We start from the raw sequence: 12,181 nt of genomic DNA, 5'->3' as shown, positions 1-12,181 counted from the left end.
CTCAGCCTATCCCAGCTGCCTGGGCTGGGCCTGCGCTTGCGTTTCTGATGATTTCTCCGGTCTAGAAAAAAGACGGGATTCCACATTTATACATTACATACAACCGAAATCAGTAAGAAAATAATGTCATAAAAAAATCAGTGAGAAAAAAAGTTCAAAAGACATTTGTTGAGAGTGGGATTTGAACCCACGCCCTTTCGGACCAGAACCTTAATCTGGCGCCTTAGACCAACTCGGCCATCTCAACGGTTTTCTTACGAGTCCGTCACTGGATTTATTAATTATCTATTATTTTCATCCACTTATCATACCACCAGGCAACAGCGACAAACAGCACACGCAACCAGTAATACGCCACTTATCACTACTTTACTTTATACCACCAGGCGACAGCGGCAAACAGCACACGCAACCAGTAATACGCCTTTGTTTTTGCTGATCAACAACAAACTTCCTCATGCCAGAAAGACATAAAAAAAGATTAATTGGATGATCAAGAACAAACTTCCTCATTTTGTTGTATTCTACTAAAACCATGCAGCTGAAGCACGGCCACCCCAACTATGAATTTTGTACATTCCCGAGGATTACAAGAGTGTCAATATAGTTTACAAGGATAAGCGACGACCAATTGACTGATTTGCTTCATACCATGGTTATAAAGAAAGAGAAAGCAAAATTAGCCTGTGATTATTCCAAACTCTGCGTTTACCTGAAACTGAAAGCCCTGGCAGGCGCGCATATCATGGTCGTAGAGCAATCCTGACTCGAGAGGTAACAGTTTCCTCGTCCAGGCAGTAGAGGGCGTCAATGAGGTGCATCCTGAGAGAGGCAGGCCCCTTTGATGACCATCCCGATCTCTCCCGCCTGGCCAAAGATGGCAAGAGCACATGCTGCTGCGACAAGGGCATCTGAAGGTTCGACGGCAACAAAAGCCGCAATAAGGGCGGTCACAGCGCACCCTGTCGCTGTGATCTTTTGCATCATGGACACACCATTGCTTGCGCCGACAACCTGCTCCCCATTGGTGATGAAATCAACAGCTCCGGATACCGCAACGACAGTGCCGCTGGACAGTGCTAATGCTTTTGCAGCTTCGAGGGCGTCCACAGACTCATGTGAACTGTCAGCACCCTGCAATTTGATCAGAAATTGATTCCAAGGGCAACAAGATAGAAAACTATAACCAGTATAGGTAATGGTATGTGTGTTGCTAATCTACACGAGATAGAAAGAAAGGATCTAAACATTCCTGCGATCCTGAAAAGGGTCTAAACTAAGATCAATGAAGCTAGGATATAAGAATGATACTGAAATTTGTCATAATAATCGGCAGAACACAACTACACATGTTTAGCATAGGCCCTTCAGATAGCAATCACATATGAAAAGTTGTGAAAAGCAACAAATAAACAACACCGTGGATCAGATCAGTCCATGGAACAGTAGGAGAGGAGAAAAGGTTAATACAGGGTTCTAGATTTTGAGAATGTGATGAGTAAAAAAAATATCGTTTTCCAATTCATTTCAGCTAAGTACAGTCTACTGGCTATCCTAAGTCAGTGCCATTCACAATCAAGCAAGCGATTCATCCATCTAATTTTAGCTAGGATTTTTCTTCCTCCGTGCTTGGATTGGATATAGCAGATTATAAGCACATGGATCAAATAAAATAGAGTGCAAAGGAGCGATGCAACAAAGTTTTATGCGGGGTTTTTGACTTTGAAAAGTGTGGAAATATTTATTTCAGTTAATTTAAGCCCCATCTTTCTCTTATCCTTATCCTTATTGGGTTGGAGTCTTGGACACTGAACTGAAGAAAACAAAGGAATGGTGTACCTTAAAGTTGGACGAGGCGGGTACCGAGCGGTCGGCGAGCGCGAGGATCTCTGAGGCGTTACCCCTGACGACGGCGGGGCGGAGCGCGAGCAGCTCAAGGCAGGCCTCCATCCGGAACCCGGAAGCGGCGGCGGCCACGGGATCGAGCACCCATGGCCGGCCGGTCGAGGCCGCGGCGCGCATAGAGGGGAGCCAGTCCTCGGAGAGCGTGCCGACGTTGACGTACACGGCGTCGCAGCGCGGGGTGAAGTCGGGCACCTCGCGGAGGGAGTGGACCATGGCCGGGGACGCCCCCGCCGCGAGGAGCGCGTTGGCGGCGATGTCCATGGAGACCAGGTTGGTGATGCACTGCACCAGCGGCGCCCGCGCGCGGACGGCCGAGAGGAGCGACCACGCTCGGCGGCCCCACCACGCGGGGTCCCTCTGCTCCTTCGCGCCGGCGTCCATGGCGCTGCGGCGCTTGTGGCAGGAGAAGCCAGTTTTTTTTTTCCGCTTTCGCTTTCGGGGGATCGGGAAGACCGGAAGTCGGACACGCACGGGCCACGCGGCGGAACCCGAACATGGATGAGCTGAATTTTAGAATTTTGCCACTTTCACATATTACTCTTTATTATTTGACTTGTAGGTTTAAATTTATGTTATGAACTCACTTTGAAGAATGTTTTCCCCTTCTAGCAAAACGCAACAGTACAATTGAGACCTTAGATCACTTTGTACTTTGATTTTTTGAAAGAAATTTTCAATATTTGAAGTATTAAATGTAGATTAATCACAAAATTAATTACAGATCTCGTCTGTAAACCACAAGATGAATCTAATGAGCCTAAGTAATCCATCATTAGAGCATATTTACTGCAGCATTACTGTAGCAATTCAGTGTCTACTCACGTCCTAATTATTCTCATTAGATTCGTCTCGCGATTTATAGTCTATTTGTGTAATGCGATTTATTTTTCGACTACATTCAGTAGACCATGCAAGCGATTTATAAAAATTTTACATTTTGAATTTTGGAATCTAAACAGGGCCTGAAGCACGTATGCTCACAAAATTGTACTGTTTGATGATAGGCAATGTCAAGGGATTTTCAATTAGTTGTATGTTAAACAATAGTACGGAAACCATGATTTTATGATATGATTCCTCAAAATAGCACTAAAAACATACTAGTCTTATATGATAAATCTAAATGTATATAAATTTACAAGCATTTGGTTATTAGCATGATTTAGCTTCTCAATTCATCCTACTTTTCATCCTATACGACCCATATGTGAGGTGGATTTGACACATTTGCTGCCGGATTCAAAATTGAATATTGAAAATGTGTAAATTTGGTTTACGAGCTTAAATTGAGGAACTATGTATACTGATACAATGTGACCCAATTGTAATTAGAAATTAGAAAATAAATAAAAACATTGATAGTCTCATATTAGTACCTCATATATAAAAAAATAGCTCATAAATTTAGAACACATACAACTAAAATTCAGCCTATCATGTCTATGTCCATAGAATGGATGAGTAACCAACTACTTTCCATGTCTTAACTGTCAATGTATTCTTTTATACTTTTTTGTGCAACCTGAAATAAGAGTTTTCTCCGTAGTTGTATTCTTGCTACAAAGACCAAATGACCACTAGGTATTATGGTGTCCAATGCTTATTTTTAGCACTGAGTATTTTCATTTTTGAACTCTTAAATGTCGATGTTTAAATACCTCTTTAATGTAAATAATCCTAATATCTAATTCACTATATACATCTTCAATCTCACTCATGTTTGGCTTAGGCAGCTCATCACCGTGGATATGCATAAGAGACGTACACACATTATATACAAAAAAAGGAAGTAAGAGAATAAGAAAAATGAATCTACATTCAAGATCGACCAAGAACATATTTGTAACTTTTGATTTCATCTCCATTGTGATAATAACCAAAAGAATCTGCATTGGTCCAGTTGTTAAGGCAATGTCTTGCTTATTATTAGTTCTTCTTATGCTTCAAGAGTAATTATATTAATTATGCAAGCACATAGATTAAAATTATAGCATTTCATCTTAAGGTATTTCAAGATATTATAAATTTTCTTCAGTGGAGCATTGTATAAAAGAATATAAGTAAATAGGATGTGTGCTGGAAAATAAAAGTCCCATTTCAGAAATTCTAAAGCAAGAGTAAATGGCATCATGTAATCACATACTCCTAGTTTGAGTTGGTGCAAGCCAACTTAAATAGGAAAGCTCTCCCCTGTGGTTGAACATACAACAAAGGGAAGAATGAGGCTGGTTTACACAACGTGCCCATGCGCGTATGTTTTCGCACGAAATATAACTTTGAATAAGGGATTTTCAATGAGTTACATGTTTACAGCAATAGTATGGAAACCTTAATGTTATGATATGATTCCTCAAAATAGCACTAAAAACATACTAGTTTATATAATAAATCTAAATGCATATAAATCTACAAATATTGCATTCGGTTATTAACATGATTTAGCTTCTCAATTCATCCTAGTTTTCATCCTATACGGCTTTATGTGAGGTGGATTTAACACATTTGCTGCCGGATTCAAAGTTGAATATTGAAAATACGTAAATTTGGTTTATGAGCTCAAATTGAACAACTATGTATGCTAATACAATACGATCAAATTATAATTAGAAAATAGAAAATAAATAAAAATATTTATAGTCTCATATTAGTACCTCATATATAAAAAATAGCCCATAAATTTAGAACACATACAACTGAAATTAAGCCTATCATATACTGTGTATATGTCCATAGAATGGATGAGTAACCAACTACTTTGCTTTTGCGCAGGCTGAAATAAGAGTTTTCTCCGTAGTTCTTGCTACAGGGACCAAATGACCACCAGGCATTGTGGTGTCAAATGTTTTCTTTGACACTGAGTATTTCCATTTCTAAAGTCTTAAGTATTAATGTTTAAATACCTCTTTTCTTCAATTACACTCATTTTTGGCTTAGGTAGCTCGCCACCGTGGATGTGCATAAGAGATGTCGGCATATTATATATAAAAAAGTTACTAAGAACATAAGAAAAATTGAATCTATGTTCAGGATCGACCAAGGCCATTTTGTAACTTTTGACTTCATCTCCATTGAGATAATAACCAAAAGAATCTACATTGGTCTAGTTGTTAAGGCAATGTCTTGCTCATTATTAATTTTTCTTATACCTCAAGAGTAATTATATTAATTCTGCAAGCATATAGATTAAAATTGTAGCATTTCATCTTAAAGTATTTTAAGCTATTGTAAATTTTCTTTAGTGGAGCATTATATAAAAGAATAGTAGTAAATAAGATGAATGTGTAACACTAACTTAAATGCCAGCTGGACCTATCTGCGGACGAAGGATAATCGCTCTGTTCGTTTGGCTTGTCAGCCAACCAGCCAGCAGTACTGTTCTCTTATACTAAATCAGTACCAGCCACTAGCTACCAGCTAGTCAGCAGTACTGTTCTCTCATAACAGATCAGCACCAGCCACCAGCCACAGCCAAATGAACACAACAAATAAATAATAAATGATAGGAGTGATAACCAATGGCACCTAGGAGATTCAACATAAAAATAGCGGTGGTTGTTGGGAGGACAACGAAATGGGATCAAAGGTTCCTAAAACTCCTCTACTAACTAAGCTAAGTGAAACAGATCTATAATCTCTCCCGACTACTCTCTCCGTTCCAAATTATAGATCGTTTGACTTTTTTTGACATTAAGTTTGATCACTCGTCTTATTCAAAAATTTATGTAAAATATCACTTTTTTTGTTTTGGCTTGCTTTATCAATACAAGTACTTCAAGAATAACTTAAATTTGACTATATTTATACAATATTTTTTGAATAAGATGATTGGTCAAATTTACTGTTAAAAAAGTCAAAAAACCTATAGTATGGAACGAAAGTAGATGAGATCTATACCTGATTTACTTTGGACAGTCAGCCTTGTATCTCTAAAGGGATGAGAACAAGTTGCGAGTTCTGGTGGGGTTATATACGCATTATCATCCAATGCTGATGTAGCGAAAATGGCCTCTCATGCCATATTTCAATATAATGTTTTGGCGATTGATGACACAAACAACACTTGGACTAATATATGTGTTAAGATGATCATTATCAGACTTATAAGTCCAAGGGATGAAAAGATACAAAACCCCGAAGAAATCAGGTCGAAAGGACCAAGACAGAGGTAATTTGCACTCACCGGTTAAACCGGCGAGAGGCAAATTACACTCACCGGTGCAATGGGCTCAGAGAAGACTCAGTTAGCAGAGTGCACCGGATGAACCGACGAGGAGCAGAGTGAAGGCGTCGGTGCAATAAACCAAGAAGCTGAGGCTAGGGTTTTGCGTCGGTTGAACCGACGATGCCTGAAGACAAGCGTCGGTGCAGTTGTCCAGAGACTCCGTTTTTGGGGGTTTCTGAGCTTACATATACCGGTTAAACCGACGATGAATTCAAGAGCGTCGGTGCAATTGATCAAGTAGCCGTTGGAGCAGTAACGGCTAGTCGGCTGGGAAAATGCACTCACCGGTTAAACCGGCGATGACGATTTTCTTGAGCGTCGGATTAACCGGTGCTAAGGAAATCTGTCAGCTTTTCTTAACGGCTAGTTTTGGAGGGTGGGGCTATATATCCCACCCCACACCTCATTTGGGGCGTGCTGGAGTTGCCGAAGAGATAGAGATGTCTACTACACTTAAAGAACACCTCCAACCACTATAAAGCTTCATTGTACATCATATAAACTTAAGCATACTTGTGAGAGTGCTTAGTGCTTGTTTAGGCTTAGCTCTTGAGAGAGCAACCTTGAGAGAAGCCTTGCTGCGGCAAGCAATCATTGTAATCGTCGTGTGACCCTCCGACTTGGTGTGGAGCGGCAACGACACTTTGTGCGAGGAAGGAGACCCCTCGTGGTGAGAAGCTCCGATAGTGAAGACGGTGCCGTTGGTGACACTTCGAGAGAGACGGTGGCAGTGACCTTGTCTTGGTGACTTAGCGTCACTTAGCCTTTGCTTGTCGGAAACTTTGGTGATGAACACAAGACGTGATCAAGCAAAGAGACTCGGCATCACACTTGTTCTTGTTGGACAAGTGACCGTGGACGTAGGGAGGGACTTGGTGTCCTAACCGAACCACGTTAAATCGTGTGTCTTGGTGTCTTCACGGGAGTTTGCATATTCTCTCCCTTACCTCTTTACTTACCGTATTACGTTTCCGCATTTACTCTATCTTACATGCCTTCACTTTCCTAGTTAGTTTGATTAGGATTGGCTATAGGTTGTAAGTCTTTTGGGGTAAGTAGAGAGTAGTATAGATAAACCTTAGTCATAACTAGCATGTGTAGAACGTGTTAGGTTTATCTTATGCATGTAGTCTGAGCCCTAGGTTAGAAAGTGAATTAGCGACCCTATTCACCCCCTCCCGCTCTAGGGTCGGACACCCCGGTGATCCTTACAATTGGTATCAGAGTTTGGTCTCACACCTCTTACGAGGATTAGCCAATTTCATTGGTAAATTTGTGAGAAAGCTCATAGGAGACCCGTCGACTTCACCGTCGAGTGAGTATCATGTCCGGGGAAGGGATGAGTACCGATAGGGCTCCGTTTTTTGATGGAACGGGTTTTCCTCGATGGAAAGTGCTTATGCAAGCACATCTCCAAGCCTATCGGTATTTGCTAATCAATTCTATTGTCTTCTCTATGTGATAGTGTGTTTAATCGTGTATTTGCTAATGAAAATGCTTATAAGCTATGGAAGCAAATTGTCGAGAATCATGAGGGCACAAAGGATGTTGCAAATCAAAAATATCATATTCTTGGCGAGGAGCTAAGTAGGTTTAAGCAACTTCCCAATGAAAATGCTCATGACATGTACTCACGATTAAATATTCTTGTCAATAAAATCAATGTCTTAGGTCTCAATCAAGTTAAAGATGAAGAAATTAACCGCAAGATTCTCCGAAGCCTCTGCAAGCCCGATTATAACATCATCAACGCTCTCTTGCAAAAAGAAGACTTGGTCAAGATTACACCCAACCAAGTCATCAATCAAATCATCGCCCATAAATATAGTTTGGGGATGACAAAGAAGAAAGAGCAAGAGTCCACCTCTTCTTCAAGCAAAAAGAGTCTCGCCGCCAAGCACTCATGCAATCACCAATCAAGGCGACAAGACTCACCAAACTCAAGTGAACAAGAAGAAGAGGATGAGGAAGAAAGTGATGATGAATCAAGTTCAAGTGATGAAGAATATCCAAGGGCCGTGCTATACCACCACCGTAAGATTGCCGAGCATGTACATGAGCTCTATGAGTTTGGGTACAAAACACTCATTAGAGGGAGTGCGGTTGGGATGGAGAAGATGGCGAAGAAAAAGAACAAGTCAAGATCACAAGCTCTCACCGCCATCTACAAGCCCAAGAAAAGTGGTGAAAGCTCAAGTACCAAGAATAATTCCAAGAGCTCCACCACCCATCGCCCTCGGAGGACATCACCACCACCCATGTGTCTTATGGCACTAGGTAATAACGATGTAAGTGATCACTCCTCCTCAAATGATGAATTCGATGTTGAAACTGATGAAATTAGTGAGATGATGACACTCCATAATCAACAAGAACATCTCATTGAACAAAATAAGGAAATCAAAGCTCTCAAGGCTAAAGAAAAACTTCATGCTTTATTTGTCTCAAGATATGAGAACTTGCTAAACAAATTTAATTTATTAGACAATGAGCATAAAGAACTTAAAATAAAATATGAGAGCTTTGAATCTAAAAGTGAATCATCATCGGATAAATTATTTCCTTGCAATATTCCTTGTGCTATTCCCATTGTCAAGGCAGATGCGTCTACCTCTTGTGATCTAACCCTTTGCAATGAGAATGTGATTGTAGAAGCATGTGATGATCTCATTGCTAAGGAAAATAATGAGCTCAAACAAGAGGTAGAAAGGCTAATGGCGGACTTGAGGCAGCTCAAAGGAAAGTACACTCAAGAGCAAGTCCAACCTTCTCAAGATAACACCTCCGCGGGCGTGAAGAAGCTTGAGAAAGGAGAAACCGTGACTTGCTTCAAATGTTGCAAAGAAGGTCACAAGTCCTACCAATGCAAGGGGAAAGAGAGCGAAGCAAAGGGCAAAGAAAACGGCAAGCCCAAGAACTTGAACAAGAGCAAGAAGGGACACAAGAAGGCTAAGGAGATTAAGAAAAATACATCTCCAAACTTGAAGGCGTCATACATGTACACCAAGCCCACCCACAAGAATAAGCAAAAGAGCAACCACTACATACTTGAAAAGAAGAAGAATGACAAGGTGGTAGCTCATATCATGGGGTGGAGAACATATGGATGGAACCGGCCTATTTGGGTGCCCAATGATATTATTCATACCATGGATGGCTCTAAAAAGGTTTGGATCCCTAAAACTTAGGCGCCAAACAAGCACTACGGGGAATTTGGAGGCTTGTCAAGATTTGGGATGCATGGGTAGGGATGCATAATGCAAAGTTGAATTAAAGCCAAGTTATGGATTAAAGATTAGTGACCCAAATTCCCCTCCCCTACATATGAGGTAATGAACAAGGTAAAAGGATGATCTCAATTCATTTGATATCCTTCATGCATCATTGTAGCTCAATGCCTCTCTAGGATTGCATGATCTTATCTTTACTATTGGTATCTTTCATTTGATATGCCTTCCAAGAAATTTCACATGGTAGGTTATCCATGTCTTATTCATATCTTGTTGTAACCTAGATGAGCTTAATTGATTCTCTCACATGGCATATGTCTTTCATAGCATATCTTGCAATTTGATATCTCTCATATTCGTGGTAAAAATGTTTTTGATATCAATTGCTTGTTTATGATGCCATGATTAGCAAGTTATGAAGTTAAATCCCCATTATGTGAATTACAAGTGCATACATTTGTTTAAAGTGATTCAAACACTAATGCACATATTTAGGGGGAGCTAACTCTATAACTTATGTTTGTGTGACTAATATGCTTTACAAGTGCTATTTGTTATAGTCACCTAGAGCTATCTCCATGAGTTCAAATTTTGTTTGAACACTACCCCTACAAGTCATAATTGGTGTTAAGATGAGAAGTGCCACAAGCTTTGAAAAAGAGGGAGCTTGTTCAAACCAAGGGAGATATGCCAAATTTAGTGGGTATAACACTCTATCACTAGTAAATTCCTTTTGCTATTAATGCTCCTTGCTATTAGTGGTTATGAAGGTTTTAGATGTTTGATGACAAAGGAGGAGAAATATACCCTAAAAGCAAGCAAATAGTTTGGAGTAAATGATGCCATTAGCAAGGGGGGAATGGAAAATGCAATGCAAAAGGATGCATGGTGATAAGGGGAGGTACTTAGTCAATATGGGGGAGAAGTGCAATTTGATGATCCCATGGACTAAGGTAAAAAAAATTTCATTGCTCATATGGTTCAAACCACATAATTGTCTTACATTAGCCACAAGCCATTGTTTCACAATTGCTATCAAGTCGGAAGCATTTCGTCCTATGGACTAATCAAATGCCGGTGGCTTTTAAAATGAGCATTGAAATGTCATCCGAGCAAGCTAAGTAGTTTCTAACTTTTCAATTTGGTACCAATTTCTTATTCTTGCAAATTCATCTTGCTTGCTTTGGTTGTGTTGTCATCAATCACAAAAAAGAGGGAGATTGTAGCGAAAATGACCTCTCATGCCATATTTCAATATAATGTTTTGGCGATTGATGACACATACAACACTTGGACTAATATATGTGTTAAGATGATCATTATCAGGCTTATAGGTCTAAGGGATGAAAAGATACAAAACCCCGAAGAAATCAGGTCGAAAGGACCAAGACAGAGATAATTTGCGCTCACCGGTTAAACCAGCGTGAGGCAAATTACACTCACTGGTGCAATGGGCTCAGAGAAGACTCAGTTAGCAGAGTGCACCGGATGAACCGACAAGGAGAAGAGTGAAGGCGTCGGTGCAATAAACCCAGAAGCTGAGGCTATGGTTTTGCGTCGGTTGAACCAACGATGTCCGAAGACAAGCGTCGGTGCAGTTGTCTAGACACTCCGTTTTTTGGGGTTTCTGAGCTTACATACACCGGTTAAACCAACGATGAATTCAAGAACGTCGGTGCAATTGATCAAGTAGCCGTTGGAGCAGTAACGGCTAGTCGGCTGGGAAAATGCACTCACCGGTTAAACCGGCGATGACGATTTTCCTGACCGTCGGATTAACCGGTGCTAAGGAAATCTGTCAGCTTTTCTTAACGGCTAGTTTTGGAGGGTTGGGCTATATATATCCCACCCCACGCCTTATTTGGGGTGTGCTGGAGTTGGTGAAGAGATAGAGAAGTCTACTACACTTGAAGAACACCTCCAACCACCATAAACATTCATTGTACATCATATAAACTTAAGCACACTTGTGAGAGTGCTTAGTGCTTGTTTAGGCTTAGCTCTTGAGAGAGCAAGCTTGAGAGAAATCTTGCTGCGGCAAGCAATCATTGTAATCGTTGTGTGACCCTCCGACTTGGTGTGGAGCGGCAACGACACTTTGTGCGGGGAAGGAGACCCCTCTTGGTGAGAAGCTCCGATAGTGAAGACGGTGCCGTTGGTGACGCTTCGAGAGAGACGGTGGTAGTGACCTTGTCTTGGTGACTTGGCATCACTTAGCCTTTGCTTGTCGGAAGCCTTGGTGGCGAACGCAAGACGTGATCAAACGAAGAGACTCGACATCACACTTGTTCTTGTTGGATAAGTGACCGTGGACGTAGGGTGGGACTTGATGTCCTAACCGAACCACGTTAAATCGTGTGTCTTGGTGTTTTCACGGGAGTTTGCATATTCTCTCCATTACCTCTTTACTTACCGTATTACGTTTCCGCATTTACTCTATCTTGCATGCCTTCACTTTTCTAGTTAGTTTGAATAGGATTGGCTATAGGTTGCAAGTCTTTTGGAGTGTAGGACGTGTTAGGTTTTTCTTATGCAAATAGTTTGAGCCCTAGGTTAGAAAGTGAATTAGCGACCCTATTCACCCCTCCCCCTCTAGGGTCGGACACCCCGGTGATCCTTACAGCTGTAAAAAGTCCATAATAATTAACTTAGAAAAGGGGATAAGTCCAATTGTCACCCTCCAACTATTACTAAAGTCTGGTTTTCAACCTTAAACTACAAAACCGGACATAAAAGGCCATTGAACTATCCAAACCGGACAAATTAGGACCTTTAGCTGGTTTTCAAGGTGATTTTCCATTTGTGAAAAATAGAGAAAAATAGT

General features: G+C 40.9%; 1 protein-coding gene and 1 non-coding gene across 2 annotated transcripts; both read right to left on the bottom strand.

The window, feature by feature from the left end:
- Positions 1-166: 166 nt before the first annotated feature.
- TRNAL-AAG lies at positions 167-247 on the bottom strand. Its single transcript has one exon. It is a non-coding gene; the product is annotated as a tRNA-Leu (tRNA).
- Positions 248-481: 234 nt separating this feature from the next.
- Positions 482-2,350, bottom strand: LOC120673138 (hydroxyethylthiazole kinase-like). Its single transcript, XM_039953842.1, has 2 exons — positions 1,840-2,350; positions 482-1,134 (listed from the first exon to the last, which is right to left on the bottom strand). The coding sequence occupies exons 1-2, from the start codon at positions 2,284-2,286 to the stop codon at positions 808-810; spliced, it is 774 nt and encodes a 257-aa protein (XP_039809776.1). The 5' UTR covers positions 2,287-2,350; the 3' UTR covers positions 482-807.
- Positions 2,351-12,181: the final 9,831 nt, after the last annotated feature.

Source organism: Panicum virgatum, chromosome 5N (assembly GCF_016808335.1).
Source record: "Panicum virgatum strain AP13 chromosome 5N, P.virgatum_v5, whole genome shotgun sequence".
Classification (NCBI taxonomy): domain Eukaryota; kingdom Viridiplantae; phylum Streptophyta; class Magnoliopsida; order Poales; family Poaceae; genus Panicum; species Panicum virgatum.
The sequence above is the reverse complement of the archived record's forward strand: the minus strand, read 5'-3'. Positions and strand labels throughout refer to the sequence as shown.